General features: G+C 45.0%; 1 protein-coding gene across 1 annotated transcript in view; it reads left to right on the plus strand.

The window, feature by feature from the left end:
* The window catches only part of LOC120065987 (anoctamin-3-like), a 109,227-nt gene that overhangs the window by 64,057 nt on the left and 24,645 nt on the right, over window positions 1-20,525 (plus strand). Inside the window, exons 10-15 of the mRNA XM_039017026.1 lie at window positions 961-1,067; window positions 5,851-5,906; window positions 6,864-6,985; window positions 8,145-8,279; window positions 11,123-11,219; window positions 12,365-12,425. Coding sequence (XP_038872954.1) covers window positions 961-1,067; window positions 5,851-5,906; window positions 6,864-6,985; window positions 8,145-8,279; window positions 11,123-11,219; window positions 12,365-12,425 — 578 coding nt within the window. The remainder of the gene's footprint in view (window positions 1-960; window positions 1,068-5,850; window positions 5,907-6,863; window positions 6,986-8,144; window positions 8,280-11,122; window positions 11,220-12,364; window positions 12,426-20,525) is intronic.

Raw genomic sequence — 20,525 nt, forward strand, 5'->3', positions numbered from 1 at the left:
CTCCCCCTTTCTTTACGGTCTCTGTTACGACAACTCCCCCTTTCTTTACGGTCTCTGTTACGACAACTCCCCCTTTCTTTACGGTCTCTGTTACGACAACTCCCCCTTTCTTTACGGTCTCTGTTACGACAACTCCCCCTTTCTTTACGGTCTCTGTTACGACAACTCCCCCTTTCTTTACGGTCTCTGTTACGACAACTCCCCCTTTCTTTACGGTCTCTGTTACGACAACTCCCCCTTTCTTTATGCAAACTCTCTTTTTGTTGGAAGTCAGTAGTTTAACTCATGTACATGTTTCTCTGCCAGTTTGGTTTAATCTCCTTATTCTCTTTTACAGCTTTTGTTCTTGGATAAAACAAAAATAAAGAGTTATTGCTTTTTTGCTCTGTTCAGAATTTAATCTAATTACTGACATTTGGTCCTGGAAATCCCTAATTTAGTGGCGATATTAGATGTAAAGTTATTTTTTTTAAGCATCTGATTGACTGTTGAATGCCTTAACAAAGAGCTTGTTGGTTTCTACTTCTCTCCTCAGTTTGATGGGTGATATACTGTGTATCATAATAATGCTTGTTGTTGGTGTGACGTATACGCCGGGAGTCAGGAAGCAGGTGCAGGAGCTGATTTATAATAATGAAACGATGCAAATGAACAAACACGAGAAGCGTACTGAACGTGAGAGGAAACAATAACACCTAATGACTGATGACAACTGAGGGCTAATTAAAGGGAGAGTAATTAAGGAGAAAATGATGACCAGGTGTGTGTAATAATGGGGGAGCAGGTGTGTGTAATGTGGGTTGCCAGGTGTGCTCAATGTGGGTTGCCAGGACTGGTGGTTAATAGACCGCTGACGTCGGAGGGAGCAGGAGTGACAGTTGGTTCTCTCTTCCGTTATATGGATGATATACTGTAACATAATAATGCTGACATTTTGTTGGTTTTACTTTCTTTTCTCAGTTTTACCATCAACAACAGACAGACCTTCTTCTCCAACTCCACCAGAAGCAGAATAGTCCACCATGTTCTCCAACGCACCAAGTATGAGGACGGGAAATCTAAGATGGGTACGGAGCTACGCTATCTATCTATCTACAGTGCATTCGGGAAAGTATTCAGACCCCTTGACTTTTTCCACATTTTGTTACGTTACAGCCTTATTCTAAAATTGATTAAATCGTTGTTTTCCCCCTTTTCAATCTACACACAATACCCCATAATGACAAAGAAAAAATGGGTTTTAGACATTTTTACAAATGTATTAAAAATAATACACTTAAATATCACATTTACATAAGTATTCAGACCCTTTACTCAGTACATTGTTGAAGCACCTTTGGCAGCGATTACAGCATTGAGTCTTCTTGGGTATGAAGCTACAAGCTTGGCACACCTGTATTTGGGGATTTTCTCCCATTCTACTCTGCAGAACCTCTCAAGCTCTGTCAGGTTGGATGGGGAGCGTCGCTACACAGCTATTTTCAGGTCTTTCCAGAGATGTTCGATCAGGTTCAAGTCCTGGCTCTGGTTGGGCCACTCAAGGACATTAATTGACCTTTCCCGAGGCCACTCCTGTGTTGTCTTGGCTGTGTGCTTAGGGTTGTTGTCCTGTTGGAAGGTGAACCTTCACCCAAGTCTGAGGTCCTGAGCTCTCTGGAGAAGGTTTTCATCAAGGATCTCTCTGTACTTTGCTCCGGTCATCTTTCCCTCGATCCTGACTAGTCTCCCAGTCCCTACCGCTGAAAAACATCCCCACAGCATGATGCTGCAACCACCATGCTTCACCGTAAGCTTCACCGTAAGTATGGTGCCAGGTTTCCTCCAGATGTGATGCTTGGTATTCAGGCCAAAGAGTTCAAGCTTGGTTTATTGGTCATGGTCAGAGTCCTAGGTGCATTTTACTCCAAGCGGGCTGTCATGTGCCTTTTACTGAGGAGTGGCCTCCGTCTGGCCACTGTACCATAACGGAAGTGCTGCAGAGATGGTTGTCCTTCTGGAAGGTTCTCCCATCTCTACAGAGGAACTCTGGAGCTCTGTCAGAGTGACCATCGGGTTCTTGGTCACCTCCCTGACCAAGGCTCTTCTCCCCCGATTGATCAGTTTGGCCAAGCGGCCAGCTCTAGGAAGAGTATTGGTGGTTCCAAACTTCTATTTAAGAATGGATGGAGGCCACTTTGTTGTTGGGGACCTTCAATGCTGCAGACCAGGCAGTGATACAGTCCGACAGGATGCTCTCAATTGTGCATCTGTAAAAGTTTGTGAGGGTTTTAGAGGCCAAGCCAAATTTCTTTAGTCTGCTGAGGTTGAAGAGGTGTTGTTGCGCCTTCTTCACCACACTCTCTGTATGGGTGGACCATTTCAGTTTGTCCATGATGTGTACGCCGAGGAACTTGAAGCTTCCCACCTTCTCCACTGCAGTCCCGTCGATGTGGATAGGGGGCGTGCTCCCTCTGCTGTTTCCTGAAGTCCACGATCATCTCCTTTGACATTGAGTGAGAGGTTATTTTCCTGGCACCACTCTCCCAGGGCCCTCACCTCCTCCCTGTAGGTTGTCTCGTCATTTTTTGTAATCAGGCCTACTACTGGGGGGCGGCCGTCAGGAAGTTCAGGACCCAGTTGCACAGGGCGGGGTTCAGACCCAGGGCCTCCAGCTTAATGATGAGTTTGGAGGGTACTATGGTGTTGAATGCTGAGCGATAGTCAATAAACAGTATTCTTACATAGCTATTCCTCTTGTCCAGATGGGATAGGGCAGTGTGCAGCGCAATGGTGATTTTATCTTCTGTGGATATATTGGGGCGGTAAGCAAATTGAAGTGGGTCTGAGGTGTCAGATAAGGTAGAGTTGATATGATCCTTAACTAGCCTCTCAAAGCACTTCCTGATGACAGAAGTGAGTGATACTGGTGGGAGTGGGGACAGCAGACTGGGATAAGGAGAGATTGAACATGTCCGTAAACACTCCAATCAGCTGGTCTGCGCACGCTCTGAGGACGCGGCTAGGGATGCCATTTGGGCCGGCAGCCTTGCGAGAGCCCACAGTCCTTGGTAGCGGAAAGTTGAGTAGCAGTGGTTCAATGATTTACCAGGGCGAGTACTACAGTCAATGTGTTGGTTGGGTTTTACTCAAATTTGCTTTGTCAAAAATCCCAAGCTACAATAAATGCCGCCTCAGGATATGGGGTTTCCAGTTTGCATAAAGTCCAGTGTAGTTCTTTTGAAGGACGGTTGTATTGAGCTTTCCTCGTGCTCTTGAGGAAGACTATATTCTACAGTGACAGCAGTGGCCACAGGCAGAACATACCGGTTTCCATCGAGTTCTCCGATCGTAGCGGATGAAGTATGTTTTTTTTGTCAGGTTTTTTTGTCTCTGTGCTCCGGTGTGGCGATGATGTAATCCAGATTTATTTATTACTATTCACTATGGGGTAAGGGCCTGAAAAGTGAGCTTGCAACGGGTAACATAACCAGGACTTGGTCAACTCACATCGAAAGTGTGGTTTTGGGCCTTTTCGATTTCATTTTCATTTGTGCCTTCTCCAGTTTCTCCCAGGTGCGGTGCTGTATCGAAAAGAACTAACGTGCTTCAAACAGTTCCGTTTATTATTAAAGGTGTTGTCCTGCAACAACCTCTCTCTCTCTCAGCAAGATCAAACGAATCTGACATGATGTCCCGAACACGAGCTAATTAAGACTAAAACCGAGAAATTCCTGAATAACCTCCCACACTGCAAACAGCACAAGAGGCCCCTGTTCATCCCAATCTTTCTCAAACTCAAAGGAGTAAACTCTCAACATAAACGTGATAATCTAATAATCTCTCAAGATCACCTTAAGACTCTAGGTGGTAGGGCACAAGAGGGGCAATGGGTAACACCCAAGTGCTGTAGCACTTGCTGGGAGGCCTTTGACATAATATTCGAAGCGTGGTCCGATTGCACTACCCGCGGAAGTCCAAACGTTGAAAAGAATTACAGGGCCTTAACGATACTGGGCGCTCTGATTTTACCTCAGTGGAATGGCCTCAGGGAAACGAGTGGCAGCGCACATAATGGTCAAGAGAAACTGGTTACCACTCTTTGCTTTGGGCAAAGGACCAACACAGTCCACCAGAACCCTGCTGATAGGTTTGTCAAAAGCAGGAATAGGCAGCAAAGGTGTGACCGGTACAGCTTGGTTCGGTTTACCCGTCTGGTGGCAAACACGACAGGATGTACAGTAAGATACAATATCCTGTTTCAGACCAGGGCAGAAGAAGTTACACAAGATACGGTCATACATGTTGTTGATCCCAAGATGACCTGCCATACTACCGTCGGGAGACAACCTCAGTATCTCTTGTCGAAGCGTAATTGGAACGACAATGTGAGATACACTGGACCAATCGTTTTGCCCAGGCGTGGCGTGAGAATACCATTTCCTCATTAGAACACCATCTCTGTCAAAAGTAACCTCCACAGACTTTATCAAACTCCTCCTTTGGACGTATCTCAGCAAAAAAAGGGAAGAGGGGAACATCTTTACTCTGTTATGCTGCTTCCTAGACGTCAAAGTCAAAGTCAACTTTAGAACCCTCTCTTCCTTCAGTGGTCCTACAAACTTGCTCACCATGGTGGGATCGCTGACTTCCTCCTCAACACTAAACTTGCTTCCGGAAACTTTCTTAGACATAACACATGTAACGGCTCACGCAGGGAACGCTCTAGGGTACTTTTCTGATAACCCATCAGGTTCCTCTACTCTGGGTTTCTTACAGACGACCTTCCCTCCAGCCAAATCGTTTCCCAAAATGATTGAGACCCCCTTCACCGGTAGGCTAGTCCTCACTCCAACGACAATGGAACCAGAAATAAGATCAGAATCGAGTTCCACGTTATACAAAGGAGCTTCTATGCAACCCATCTCCACGCCTTGTACTAAACACACTGTAACCAGCTGCTGAACCGTCAGACAAAGGCAAAACACCCTCTAAAATGAAGGACTAGGTCGCCCCAGTGTCTCGCAGTATCTTCCCCGGCTGCTTCACAGTATCGCCACTCTGCAGAGACACGAAACCCATCTGAAACAAAAGGGGGTCATGTGAAATCCATAAATTAGGGCCTCATTTATTTATTTCAATTGACTGATTTCCTTTTATGAACTGTAACTCAGTAAAATGTTTGAAAATTGTGGAATGTTGCGTTTTATTTATTTTTGTTCAGTACATTGCCTTCTGAAAGTATTCAGACCCCTTGACTTTTTCCACATTTTGTTATGTTACAGCCTTGTTCTAAAATGGATAAAAAAATTATGGGGTATTGTGTGTAGATTAATGAGGGAGATTTTTTTTTGGGGGGGGGGGGGGGGTGGAAAAAAGTTGAGGGGTCTGAATACTTTCCAAATGCACTGTATTAACCGAAAGGTTGCTAGATCGAATCCCCGAGCTGACAAGGTAAAAAATCTGTTGTTCTGCCCCTGAACAAGACAGTTAACCCACTGTTCCTAGGCTGTCATTGTAAATAAGAATTTGTTCTTAACTGACTGACTGAATTTCCTCCAAGACTGTTGAATACCTGTAGCAGTATATGTAGACCTAGATTTGCCTTGATTGTGGGCGGGGCTAATGCCATCGAACATAACTAGCTCATCATTGACATTCTCTGTTTATATAATGCAATGTAATAATCGTTATTGAACTGTGGTAGCTTTAGATAGAATCCTCAGTGGTGGCCTCTGTCTAATGATGATTGGGGTCGAGCAATGTATTTTGAGTCTTGGGAAGGGAAACTAGTGTTTTGAATTCGAACATATTTCCAGTCTACTCTGGTTCTGCTTGGCAGGACGATGTTATGTGTTTTTTCTTCTATTGTAGGTATCAACAGGTTATTGGGTAATGGAACATACGAGGCTGCATTTCCTCCCCACGAGGTACGCATGTCGTTATAATGATATTAAAATCTTAATTTTATTTGTCACGTGCGCCGAATACAACAGGTGTAGGTAGACCTTACCGTGAAATGTTTACTTACAAGCCCTTAACGCACCATGCCGTTTTAAGAAAGATAAGAGTTTTGAAAAAAAATATTTACTAAATAAACTAAAGTAAAAAAATAAATGAGCAACAATAAAATAACAATAACGAGGCTATATACAGGGGGTACCGGTACCGAGTCAATGTGCAGGGGTAAACAGGTTAGTCGAGGTAATTTAGGTAATATGTGTACAGTACCAGTCAAAAGTTTTAGAACACCTGCTCATTCAAGGGTTTTTCTTTATTTTTACTATTTTCTACATTGTAGAATAATAGTGAAGACATCAAAACCAGGAAATAACATATATGGAATCATGTAGTAACCAAAAAAGTGTTAAACAAATCAACATATATTTTATATTTGAGATTCTTCAGAGTAGCCACCCTGTGCCTTGATGACAGCTTTTGCACACTCTTGGAATTCTCTTAACCAGCTTCACCTGGAATGCTCTAGTCATTCTCTTGAAATAATATTTTAATATTTCTATATAATCAATCCAGAAATAGTCTAGACCTACATGCTTTTGAAAATGATTTCACAAGAGCCTTATTTCACATGATATACCTAAATACTTACAACCACATAGGCTGATAAATAACAATATAGTTTTCTTTAGATTATTTAATGAATGTTATTGTTATTGTTATTTCAAGTTATCCCTTTGGAGCGCAATAACACATTGTTAAAAATATGCCTGACTTGCATATAAATTGGTCAATTAAAGGCATCTAGTGCCTAGCAATGTGTTATTGCGCTCCAAAGGGATAACTTGAAATAACATTTAGGTTAATGAAATAATCTAAATAAAAATAGGATTGGAATAGGATTCATTCTCTGTGTCCTTGTGTTCCAGGGTGGCTATAGGAGCCGACACCCTATTGAGACCCACGGTGCCCAGAACCACAGACACCTGCTGTACGAGAGGTGGGCTCGCTGGGGCATGTGGTACAAGTACCAGCCTCTCGACCTTATCAGGTAGGTGTGTGTGGTGGTGTGCATGCGTGGCGTGGTGGTGCACTCTTAGAAATAAAATAAAAAAATAGGTGCTATCTAGAATTATAAGGGTTCTTCGGCTGTCCCCATAGGAGAACCATTTGAAGAACCCATTTTGGTTCCAGGTAGAACCCTTTCCACAGAAGGTTCTACATGTAACCAAAAAGGGTTCTCATATGGGAACAGCCAAAGAACCCTTTTGGGGGGGGGGGGGGGGGGTGGTGTGTGTGTGTGTGTGTGTGTGTGTGTGTGTGTGTGTGTGTGTGTGTGTGTGTGTGTGTGTGTGTGTGTGTGTGTGTGTGTGTGTGTGTGTGTGTGTGTGTGTGTGTGTGTGTGTGTGTGTGTGTGTGTGTGTGTGTGTGTGTGTGTGTGTGTGTGTGTGTGTGTGTGATTTGTGTGTGTGATTTGTGATAAAGAACCTCCACAGGGGACCCCAGGCAAAGTTCCCTTCTCAGGAGTCCTATCTAAATTAAACACAGCAGACCATAGCTAGGTCAGAACCGGTCCAATGTACAAGTCGACCCATAACTAGGTCTGAACCGGTCCAATGTACCAGTCGACCCATAACTAGGTCTGAACCTGTCCAATGTACCAGTCGACCCATAACTAGGTCTGAACCGGTCCAATGTACAAGTCGACCCATAACTAGGTCAGAACCGGTCAAATGTACAAGTCGACCCATAACTAGGTCAGAACCGGTCCAATGTACAAGTCGACCCATAACTAGGTCAGAACCGGTCCAATGTACCGGTCGACCCATAACTAGGTCTGAACAGGTCCAATAGTCACTTTTTATTAATTGTTTTTTAATTCGTCCATCTACCTGGAAACATGATAGATGTGCTTGATATACCTGTACTCATTTATATTAATGGAGTTGCTTCCTTTCAGGCAAATACAGCTGGGTCTGAATTGCTCCAAATGAATCAATGCATGTTGGGAGTTTTACTAATCTATTCTCTCTATTGGACTTTTCATGCACTACGGGCTTTACTTTAGGGAGAAGGTGGGCCTGTACTTTGCCTGGTTGGTTACAAAGAACTTGTTCCTGCCAGGCGAATACAGCCGGGTCTGATTTTTAAGGTCAACCCCAACCAAGCTTTTGCTAATCTATTTTGTTCATTGGACTTTTCCTCTCCAGGCGTTACTTTGGGGAGAAGATTGGGCTGTACTTTGCCTGGTTGGGCTGGTACACTGGCATGCTGATCCCTGCAGCTCTGGTGGGTCTCTTCGTCTTCCTCTACGGACTCCTTACTATGGACACAAGTCAAGTCAGGTCAGTCAGGACACATCAGGGGTTAAACTAGGCCGGGTCACGCCGGGAACGAGACCTGACACCAATGATCCAAATGAGAGCCAGGTCGGAGCTGAGACCGAGTACCTTTTGAATTATCTAATGATCATTTTTAGGAAGCAACAGCAAAATCAGACAATCCCATGGTAGAATAGTTGACCTATTCAATTGTTCAGCCTGTCGCTTTCTATGCGAGAAAATAATATTCCTATCGAGGCGCATTCAGATTGCGATTGCGAGTGGGAGAGAAGGATGCATGCCCAGTCGTTGTAGCATAGGGAGAGAAGTATGCATGCCCAGTCGTTACCTCACAGGGAGAGAAGTATGCATGCCAGTCGTTACCTCACAGGGAGAGAAGGATGCATGCCCAGTCGTTACCTCACAGGGAGAGAAGTATGCATGCCAGTCGTTACCTCACAGGGAGAGAAGTATGCATGCCCAGTCGTTACCTCACAGGGAGAGAAGTATGCATGCCAGTCGTTACCTCACAGGGAGAGAAGGATGCATGCCCAGTCGTTACCTCACAGGGAGAGAAGTATGCATGCCCAGTCGTTACCTCACAGGGAGAGAAGGATGCATGCCCAGTCGTTACCTCACAGGGAGAGAAGGATGCATGCCCAGTCGTTACCTCACAGGGAGAGAAGGATGCATGCCCAGTCGTTACCTCACAGGAAGAGAAGGATGCATGCCCAGTCGTTACCTCACAGGGAGAGAAGTATGCATGCCCAGTCGTTGTAGCATAGGGAGAGAAGTATGCATGCCCAGTCGTTACCTCACAGGGAGAGAAGGATGCATGCCCAGTCGTTGTAGCATAGGGAGAGAAGTATGCATGCCCAGTCGTTACCTCACAGGGAGAGAAGTATGCATGCCAGTCGTTACCTCACAGGGAGAGAAGGATGCATGCCCAGTCGTTACCTCACAGGGAGAGAAGGATGCATGCCCAGTCGTTACCTCACAGGGAGAGAAGTATGCATGCCCAGTCGTTACCTCACAGGGAGAGAAGTATGCATGCCCAGTCGTTGTAGTACAGGGAGAGAAGTATGCATGCCCAGTCGTTACCTCACAGGGAGAGAAGGATGCATGCCCAGTCGTTGTAGCACAGGGAGAGAAGGATGCACGCCCAGTCGTTACCTCACAGGGAGAGAAGGATGCATGCCCAGTCGTTACCTCACAGGGAGAGAAGTATGCATGCCCAGTCGTTACCTCACAGGGAGAGAAGGATGCATGCCCAGTCGTTACCTCACAGGGAGAGAAGGATGCATGCCCAGTCGTTGTAGTACAAGGAGAGAAGTATGCATGCCAGTCGTTACCTCACAGGGAGAGAAGGATGCATGCCCAGTCGTTACCTCACAGGGAGAGAAGGATGCATGCCCAGTCGTTACCTCACAGGGAGAGAAGTATGCATGCCCAGTCATTACCTCACAGGGAGAGAAGTATGCATGCCCAGTCGTTACCTCACAGGGAGAGAAGGATGCATGCCAGTCGTTACCTCACAGGGAGAGAAGGATGCATGCCCAGTCGTTACCTCACAGGGAGAGAAGTATGCATGCCCAGTCGTTACCTCACAGGGAGAGAAGTATGCATGCCCAGTCGTTACCTCACAGGGAGAGAAGTATGCATGCCCAGTCGTTACCTCACAGGGAGAGAAGTATGCATGCCCAGTCGTTACCTCACAGGGAGAGAAGGATGCATGCCCAGTCGTTACCTCACAGGGAGAGAAGTATGCATGCCAGTCGTTACCTCACAGGGAGAGAAGTATGCATGCCCAGTCGTTACCTCACAGGGTGAGAAGTATGCATGCCCAGTCGTTACCTCACAGGGAGAGAAGTATGCATGCCCAGTCGTTACCTCACAGGTAGAGAAGGATGCATGCCCAGTCGTTACCTCACAGGGAGAGAAGGATGCATGCCCAGTCGTTACCTCACAGGGAGAGAAGTATGCATGCCCAGTCGTTACCTCACAGGGAGAGAAGGATGCATGCCCAGTCGTTACCTCACAGGGAGAGAAGGATGCATGCCCAGTCGTTACCTCACAGGGAGAGAAGTATGCATGCCCAGTCGTTACCTCACAGGGAGAGAAGTATGCATGCCCAGTCGTTGTAGGCTACAACATTCTTAATGCAGTCGTGGGAAAACATAGCTTTTGAAAGCAGTTTTGATGGTTTCTGTTAAGAGGAAGATCACTGAGCTTTCTGTTGTTACTAGACTATATACTTATTTGTCAAATGCACCATTTTAGAACCAGTTTTTAGCAGCGTCAATGGCGTTGAAATGCATAGGGAAGACCGGGCTAAATGTAACAGGGGTCCGGTGTAACGGCCTACATTATATTCACAGTACATGATCTTTGGGTAGCTAAGTGCCATTCAAGTCATCAATATGTTGCTAACTAGCAACAAGAGAGCCTAGAGAGTTTGCGATCTAGCTAACGACTAGCCCAATGTTTACGCTAGAGAGTTTGCGATCTAGCTAACGACTAGCCCAATGTTTACACTAAAGAGTTTGCGATCTAGCTAACGACTAGCCCAATGTTTACGCTAGAGAGTTTGCGATCTAGCTAACGACTAGCCCAATGTTTACACTAAAGAGTTTGCGATCTAGCTAACAACTAGCCCAATGTTTAAGCTAGAGAGTTTGCGATCTAGCTAATGACTAGCCCAATGTTTACGCTAGAGAGTTTGCGATCTAGCTAACAACTAGCCCAATGTCCCCCAATAAATTGTAGGTCCATCTGCAACCCACCCCCCCCTTCGGTTGGGATTTTTCATGTCCTTTTTAATGTGTTTTAGAGAAATGAATATCTGTCTGTCTATTTTGTCCCATCAGTAAAGAGATCTGTGAGGCCAACACAACAATCATGTGTCCCATGTGTGAGCAGAACTGCAAACCCTGGAAACTCAGTGACAGCTGTGTCTATGCAAAGGTCAGTAATACGACCATGAAGCTATTCTATTCTGTTATCCACCTTGGTAGCTCTAGTACTGTCGTAAACAGTACTGTACTGACGTAAACAGAAGTAATATTACAGTTAGCTAGTACTGTAGTAAACAGAAGTAATATTAATAATAACTAGTACTGTAGTAAACATAAGTACTATTACTGTTAGCTAGTACTATACTAAAAGTACTATTACTGTTAGCTAGTACTATACTAAACAGAAGTAATATTACTGTTAGCTAGTACTATACTAAACAGAAGTAATATTACTGTTAGCTAGTACTATACTAAACAGAAGTAATATTACTGTTAGCTAGTACTATACTAAACAGAAGTAATATTACTGTTAGCTAGTACTATACTAAACAGAAGTAATATTACTGTTAGCAAGTACTGTCCATGAGGATCCCACTAGGTTTGGGGCCTATTACATTTAAATTCCAGTCAATTCAGGAAATTCCAATACTTTTCAATAGCTAGGTTTCCATCCAATTGGCGACAGATTTTCATGTGAATATTCTAGAATCCGCATAAAGGAAATATGCCCATTTTCCCACCAGTGGTGTGTTTCCACCGAATAGACTTGTTGAGGATAAAAATCAGTGTGACCATGTAGTGCTGCACACAAAATATACTTTTTTTTAATAAAAAAAAAAGTTTTTATGTACCAAATAAAAATCTAAAGGTCAAAGTGTTTCCATCACATGTTCAACTCTACCGATAGTTTTGTCACAAAAACGGTTGTGTTAAATAGCAAATGGGCCAATTCTGGTCTTGGCACGTGCGCTCTAGCCAACAGCTTGCAGATACAGTGTTGGCCTACACCATGAGATTATTATGGATAAGAGCGAGATTTTTTTTTTATGCATAAATTGGTCATAATATTTCATCTGATCTTCATCTAAGTCACAACAATAGACAAACACAGTCTGCTTAAACTAATAACACACAATTATTGTATTTTTCTTGTCTTATATTGAATACATCATTTAAACATTCAAATCAAATCAAACTTTATTTGTCACATGCGCCAATACAACAAGTGTAGACTTTACCGTGAAATGCTGACTTACAAGCCCTTGATCCCAACCCAAGGGAATTGTTTATTTACCTCTGTGTCTGTTTCTGCAGGTGACCCATCTCTTTGACAATGGAGGAACTGTGTTCTTTGCTATCTTCATGGCTATATGGGGTAAAGACATTTTTCTCAGTCTCTCTCTCTATCTCTCTCTCACTCTCTCACTCTCTCTCTCACTCACTCAATTCAAGGGGCTTTATTGGCATAGAAAACATGTGTTAACATTGCCAAAGCAAGTGAGGTAGATAATATAAAAGTGAAATAAACAATAAAAATTATCAGTAAACATTACACATACAGAAGTTTCAAAACAATAAAGACATTACAAATGTCATATTATGTATATATACAGTGTTGTAACAATGTACAAATGGTTAAAGCACACAAGGGAAAAGGGCAGGAGGTTAGGAAGTGCAGCTCAGTTTCCACCTCATGTTGTGGGCAGTGTTGCACATAGCCTGTCTTCTCTTGAGAGCCATGTCTGCCTACGGCGGCCTTTCTCAATAGCAAGGCTATTCTCACTGAGTCCTCTCTCTCTCGCTCTCTCGCTCTCTCGCTCTCTCTCTCTCTCTTGCTCCTCTCTCTCTCTCTCAGCTGTGTGTGTGCGCAATGTGTGTGTGCGCAATGTGTGTGTGTTTCCGTGTGTGTGCAATGTGTTTGCGTGCAATGTGTGTTTGTGTCGGTATGAATTTTTGGGGCCTTTTATCTGACACCGCCTGATATAGAGGTCCTGGATGGCAGGTAGCTCGTCCCCAGTGATGTACTGGACTGTCCATACCACCCTCTGTAGCGTTTTGCGGTCAAGAGCGAGATCACACAGGGGCTTTCTCTCAATTGCATGTTCCAATGGCCCAAGAGATTTGGTTATTTTGTGGGCAAACACACACAAACCATTTACGGTTATACAACTGCAACCAGCGGTAAATTTAGAGAGCACATAGCTCTGAAAATAATGAATTTCTTCACCTGAGAAATCAATAACTAGAGAGCAAGATACATACTGTAGAAAGAAAAACTGTCTACAAAAAAACAATTAACTTTTAAAATAAATCTACTGTATAATTTTAATTACTCAACGTCTCCTTGCCATTATCATTCATGGGAGAAACTTTTTGTTGCTGTTGCAGCAGGCATATAATGGGCATCCTTGGTGGTTAGCCTGTTAGCCTGGGTGGGGCTGTTTGGTGGTTAGCCTGTTAGCCTGGGTGGGGCTGCTTGGTGGTTAGCCTGTTAGCCTGGGTGGGGCTGCTTGGTGGTTAGCATGTTAGCCTGGGTGGGGCTGCTTGGTGGTTAGCCTGTTAGCCTGGGTGGGGCTGCTTGGTGGTTAGCCTGTTAGCCTGGGTGGGGCTGTTTGGTGGTTAGCCTGTTAGCCTGGGTGGGGCTGTTTGGTGGTTAGCCTGTTAGCCTGGGTGGGGCTGCTTGGTGGTTAGCATGTTAGCCTGGGTGGGGCTGCTTGGTGGTTAGCCTGTTAGCCTGGGTGGGGTTCCTTGGTGGTTAGCCTGTTAGCCTGGGTGGGGTTCCTTGGTGGTTAGCCTGTTTGCCTAGGTGGGGTTCCTTGCTGGTTAGCCTGTTAGCCTAGGTGGGGTTGCTTGGTGGTTAGCCTGTTAGCCTGGGTGGGGTTGCTTGGTGGTTATCCTGGGTGGGGTTCCTTGGTGGTTAGCCTGTTAGCCTGGGTGGGGTTCCTTGGTGGTTAGCCTGGGTGGGGCTGTTTGGTGGTTAGCCTGTTAGCCTGGGTGGGGCTGCTTGGTGGTTAGCCTGTTAGCCTGGGTGGGGCTGCTTGGTGGTTAGCATGTTAGCCTGGGTGGGGCTGCTTGGTGGTTAGCCTGTTAGCCTGGGTGGGGCTGTTTGGTGGTTAGCCTGTTAGCCTGGGTGGGGCTGTTTGGTGGTTAGCATGTTAGCCTGGGTGGGGCTGCTTGGTGGTTAGCATGTTAGCCTGGGTGGGGTTCCTTGGTGGTTAGCCTGTTAGCCTGGGTGGGGTTCCTTGGTGGTTAGCCTGTTAGCCTGGGGGGGGGGGGGGGGTTCCTTGGTGGTTAGCCTGTTAGCCTGGGTGGGGTTCCTTGGTGGTTAGCCTGTTAGCCTGGGTTGGGTTGCTTGGTGGGTAATCTGTTAGCCTGGGTGGGGTTCCTTGGTGGTTATCCTGTTAGCCTGGGTAGGGTTCCTTGGCGGTTAACCTGTTAGCCTGGGTGGGGCTGTTTGGTGGTTAGCCTGTTAGCCTGGGTGGGGCTGTTTGGTGGTTAGCCTGTTAGCCTGGGTGGGGTTCCTTGGTGGTTAACCTGTTAGCCTGGGTGGGGTTCAATTCAAATCAAGTTTATTTTTTATATATATAGCCCTTCGTCCATCAGCTAATATCTCGAAGTGCTGTACAGAAACCCAGCCTAAAACCCCAAACAGCAAGCAATGCAGGTGTAGAAGCACGGTGGCTAGGAAAAACTCCCTAGAAAGGCCAAAACCTAGGAAGAAACCTAGAGAGGAACCAGGCTATGAGGGGTGGCCAGTCCTCTTCTGGCTGTGCCGGGTGGGGATTATAACAGAACATGGCCAAGATGTTCAAATGTTCATAAATGACCAGCATTGTCAAATAATAATCAGGAGTAAATGTCAGTTGGCTTTTCATAGCCAATCATTAAGAGTATCTCTACTGCTCCTGCGGTCTCTAGAGTTGAAAACAGCAGGTCTGGGACAGGTAGCATGTCCGGTGGACAGGTCAGGGTTCCATAGCCGCAGGCAGAACAGTTGAAACTGGAACAGCAGCAAGGCCAGGTGGACTGGGGACAGCAAGGAGTCATCATGCCAGGTAGTCCTGACGCATGGTCCTAGGGCTCAGGTCCTCCGAGAGAGAGAGAGAGAAAGAAAGAGAGAAGGAGAGAATTAGAGAGAGCATACTTAAATTCACACAGGACACCGGATAAGACAGGAGAAGTACTCCAGATATAACCAACTGACCCTAGCCCCCCGACACATAAACTACTGCAGCATAAATACTGGAGGCTGAGACAGGAGGGGTCAGGAGACACTGTGGCCCCATCCGATGATACCCCCGGACAGGGCCAAACAGGAAGGATATAACCCCACCCACTTTGCCAAAGCACAGCCCCCGCACCGCTAGAGGGATATCTTCAACCACCAACTTACAATCCTGAGACAAGGCCGAGTATAGCCCACAAAGATCTCCACCACAGCACAAACCAGGGGGGGGGGGGCGCCAACCCAGACAGGAAGATCACGTCAGTAACTCAACCCACTCAAGTGACGCACCCCGTTTGGGCACCCCGTAACCACCCCTTGGTGGTTAGCCTGTTAGCCTGGGTGGGGTTCCTTGGGCAAGAAAAGGTTGTTGATTGCTGTAAACAAGGAATTAAATAAGACAATTAGATTTCTATACTAAATGAATGTTAGACTACTTTGAGTTAATTTCTTAATTTGACTCTTAGGCTTACTAATTAGTCTAATAGCAATGAGTAATTAGCTGAGTAATGACACACTTCCCAAGAGGGAGAGTGTGTGTGTGTGTGTGTGTGAGGTTAAAACCCACACAGTACCACACTGATGTTAGCATACACCACACCTGGCTGTTGGACATCGTTCTCTAACACTTTCCCAAAGCAATCTTTTAATGCCTCCACTCTGTCCAACAAACTCCAATAAAGTACATGGAAAACATCCCTATAGAACCCTATTCCCTATATAGTGCACTACTTTTGACCAAGACCCATTGGTGCAGGCCACGAATCTGATTAACAACCCAAATAATAGCACTGTAGCAGCAATCAAATGCTATCTATACATACACTACATGACCAAAAGTATGTGGACACCTGCTCGTCAAACATCTCATTCTAAAATCACAGGCATTACATTTTTTTAAATAATTCTCATTTAGCAGACGCTCTTATCCAGAGCGACTTACAGTAGTGAGTGCATATATTTTCCCATAATTGTCCCACATGGGAATTGAACCCACAATCCTGCTGTTGCAAGCGCCATGCTCTGCCGACTGAGCTGCACAGGCATTTTGTCCTGCGGAAAACCTCCACTCTTCTGGGAAGGCTTTCCGCTAGATGTTGGAACTTTGCTGTGGGGACCTGCTTCCATTCAGACACAAGAGCTTTAGTGAGGTCGGGGCATTGATGTTGGGCGATTAGGCCTGGCTCACAGTCGGCGTTCCAATTCATCCTAAAGTTGTTTGATGGGGTTGAGGTCAGGGCTCTGTGCAGGCCAGTCATGTTCTTCCACACCAATCTCGACAAAACATTTCTGTATTTTCCTCGTTTTGTGCACGGGGCGTTGTCATGCTGAAATAGGAAAGGGCTTTCCCAAAACTGTTGCCACAAAGTTGTCTACAATGCCATTGTATGATGTAGCATTAAGATTTCCCTTCATTGGAACTAAGGGGCCCGAACCATGAAAAGCAGCCCCAGACCATTATTCCTCCTCCACCAAACTTTACAGTTGGCACTATGCATTCGGGCAGGTAGTGTTCTCCTGGCATCCGCCAAACCCAGATTCATCTATTGGACTGCCAGATGGTGAAGCCTGATTCATCACTCCAGAGAACACGTTTCCACTTCTCCAGAGTCCCGATGCACCTCTCCAGCCGACACTTGGCATTGTGCATGGTGGTCTTAGGCTTGTGTGCGGCTGCTCGGCCATGGAAACACATTTCATGAAGCTCCCGACAAACAGTTGTGCTGACGTTGCTTCCAGAGGCAGTTTGGAACTCGGTAGTTAGCAACCGAGGACAGACGATTTTTACACGCTACTGTGGTGGCATATTTCTGCTTTACCAAATGAGGAGAGTTACAAACTTCACACACCAGTCAGAGTTATACTTAAACTACATCTTTAATAATAAGAGCTTTGCAATAGCAATTTGACTTTTCAATGATGCACCATTTCTAATGAACCATTGGAAGTGACTACAGAAAATTACAAAGATCTTTTATAGCCAAGATACACCCCTCTCAACCTACATGACGAACCACAGATCTTAGGAACTCTTCACAAAGGGACTTTATAATTGAGAAAGGAGTATCTCTTAGCCAGATAACATTCACTATAAATTATCGCTCAGTTTGGTCCATAAAACGAGGTTCTAATCTCGTTCCTGATACTTCATAGCACAGAACCATTACCTCATCCACTCTGGAATGCTCGTTAGGTTTTATCACCCAAAGACATCGTAAATCTCCTCTGTCAGTGCTGTCTCATAGAGGCCCATCCTCAGTGGAAAACACACACAATAGTTAACAGAATACTCTATTCTGTCGAATAAAACAACCATTATAATACAATACAAGCATTATAACATAATCTTGCAATTTTCCACGACACTACGTGCTTCAGCACTTGACGGTCCCGTTGTGTGAGCTTGTGTGGCCTACCACTTCGCGTCTGAGCCGTTGTTGCTCCTAGACGTTTACACTTCACAATAAGAGCAGGGTCACCTCTAGCAGGGCAGAAATTTGACGAACAATCCTATGACGTTGCCAAGTTAAAATTCACTGAGCTCTTCATAAGGCCATTCTACTGCCAATGTTTGTCTGTGGAGATTGCATGGCGGTGTGCTCGATTTTATACACCTGTCAGCAACGGGTGTGGCTGAAATAGCTGAATCCACTAATTTGAAGGGGTGTCCACATACTTGTGTGTATACAGTTGAAGTCGGAAGTTTACATACACCTTAGCCAAATACATTTAAACTCAGTTTTTCACAATTCCTGACATTTTAATCCTAGTAAAAATTCCCTGTTTTAGGTCAGTTAGGTTCACCACTTTATTTTAAGAATGTGAAATGTCAGAATAATAGTAGACAGAATGATATATTTCAGCTTTTATTTCTCTCATCACATTCCCAGTGGGTCAGAAGTTTACATACACTCAATTAGTATTAGGTAGCATTGCCTTTAAATGGTTTAACTTGGGTCAAACGTTTCGGGTAGCCTTCCACAAGCTTCCCACAATAAGTTGGGTGAATTCTGACCCATTCCTCCTGACAAAGCTGGTGTAACTGAGTCAGGTTTGTAGGCCTCCTTCCTTGCACACGCTTTTTCAGTGCTGCCCACAAATTTTCAATAGGATTGAGGTCAGGGCTTTGTGATGGCCACTCCAATACCTTGACTTTGTTGGCCTTAAGCCATTTTGCCACAACTTTGGAAGTATGCTTGGGGTCATTGTCCATTTGGAAGACCCATTAGCGACCAAGCTTTAACTTCCTGACTGATGTCTTGAGAAGTTGCTTCAATATATCAGTACAAAAAAAAGTATGAATGTATGTACTTGTAAGTCGCTCTGGATAAGAGCGTCTGCTAAATGACTTAAATGTAAATGTAAATGTAAATATATCCACATAATTTTCCTGCCTCATGATGCCATCTATTTTGTGAAGTGCACCAGTCCCTCCTGCAGCAAAGCAACCCACAACATGATGCCGCCACCCCCGTGCTTCACAGTTGGGAAGGTGCTCTTCGGCTTGCAAACCTCCCCCGTTTTCCTCCTAACATAACGATGGTCATTATGGCCTAACAGTTCTATTTTTATTTCATCAGACCAGAGGACATTTCTCCAAAAAGTACAATCTTTGTCCCCATGTGCACTTGCAAACCGTAGTCTGGCTTTTTTATGGCGGTTTTGGAGCAGTGGCTTCTTCCTTGCTGAGCGGCCTTTCAGGTTATGTCGATATAGGACTCGTTTTACTGTGGATATACTGTAGATACTTTTGTTTCCTCCTTCACAAGGTCTGTCACGCACTGACCATAGAGAGGATTTTAGTCTCTATTTTTGGTTAGGCCAGGGTGTGATTAGGTTGGGCATTCTATGTGTTGTATTTCTTTGTTTTTGGCCGAGTTTTTGGCCGTGTGGTTCCCAATCAGAGGCAGCTGTCTACCGTTGTCTCTGATTGGGAATCATACTTAGGCAGCCTTTTTTCCCACCTGTGTTTTTGTGGGTAGTTGTTTTCAGTTTAGCGTCTGCACCAGGACTGTTTTATTTCTCACTTTGTTATTTTGCTCAAGTGGTTTTGGTGAATAAATGATCATGAACGTGTACCACGCTGCGCTTTGGTCCTCTTCTTCAGACGAGCGTTACAAGCGGTAGTCTGGCTTTTTTATGGCGGTTTTGGAGCAGTGGCTTCTTCCTTGTTGAGCGGCCTTTCAGGTTATGTCGATATAGGTCTCGTTTTACTGTGGATATAGATACTTTTGTACCTGTTTCCTCCAGCATCTTCACAAGGTCCTTTGCTTTTGTTCTGGGATTGATTTGCACTTTTCGCACCAAAGTACGTTCCTCTCTAGGACACAGAACGCATCTCCTTCCTGAGCTGTATGACGGCTGCATGGTCCCATGGTGTTAATACTTGCGTACTATTGTTTGTACAGATGAACTTGGTACCTTCAGGCATTTGGAAATTGCTCCCAAGGATGAACCAGACGAGTGGAGGTCTACAATTTTTTTTTTCTGAGGTCTTGGCTGATTTCTTTTGATTTTTTCCCCCATGATGTCAAGCAAAGAGGCACTGAGTTTGAAGGTAGGCCTTGAAATACATCCACAGGTACACTTCCTATTGACTCAAATGATGTCAATTAGCCTATCAGAAGCTTCTAAAGGCATTACATCATTTTCTGGAATTTTCCAAGCTGTTTAAAGGCACAGTCAACTTCGTGTATGTAAACTTATGACCCAGTGGAATTGTGATACAGTGACTAATAAGTTAAATAATCTGTCTGTAAACAATTGTTGGGAAAAAGTACTTGTGTCATGCACAAAGTACATGTCCAAACCGACTTGCCAAAACTATAGTTTGTTAACAATACATTTGTGGAGTGGTTGAAAAACAAGTTTTAATGACTCCATGAGCTACGTCAGGGGGATACAGTATTTAAATACACAGTGTGAAACAGGAAGTGACCAGTGGTTTAGTGGGTCTATAACATGGGACAGCAGCGTTGGCTGTGTACGTGTCTGTCGTGTACGTGTCTGTCGTGTACGTGTCTGTCGTGTACATGTCGTGTACGTGTCGTGTACGTGTCGTGTACGTGTCGTGTACGTGTCGTGTACGTGTCGTGTACGCGTCGTGTACGTGTCGTGTACGTGTCGTGTACGTGTCGTGTACGTGTCGTGTACGTGTCGTGTACGTGTCGTGTACGTGTCGTGTACGTGTCGTGTACGTGTCGTGTACGCGTCGTGTACGCGTCGTGTACGCGTCGTGTACGCGTCGTG

The sequence above is a fragment of the Salvelinus namaycush genome, chromosome 21 (genome assembly GCF_016432855.1).
Source record: "Salvelinus namaycush isolate Seneca chromosome 21, SaNama_1.0, whole genome shotgun sequence".
NCBI classification, from domain to species: domain Eukaryota; kingdom Metazoa; phylum Chordata; class Actinopteri; order Salmoniformes; family Salmonidae; genus Salvelinus; species Salvelinus namaycush.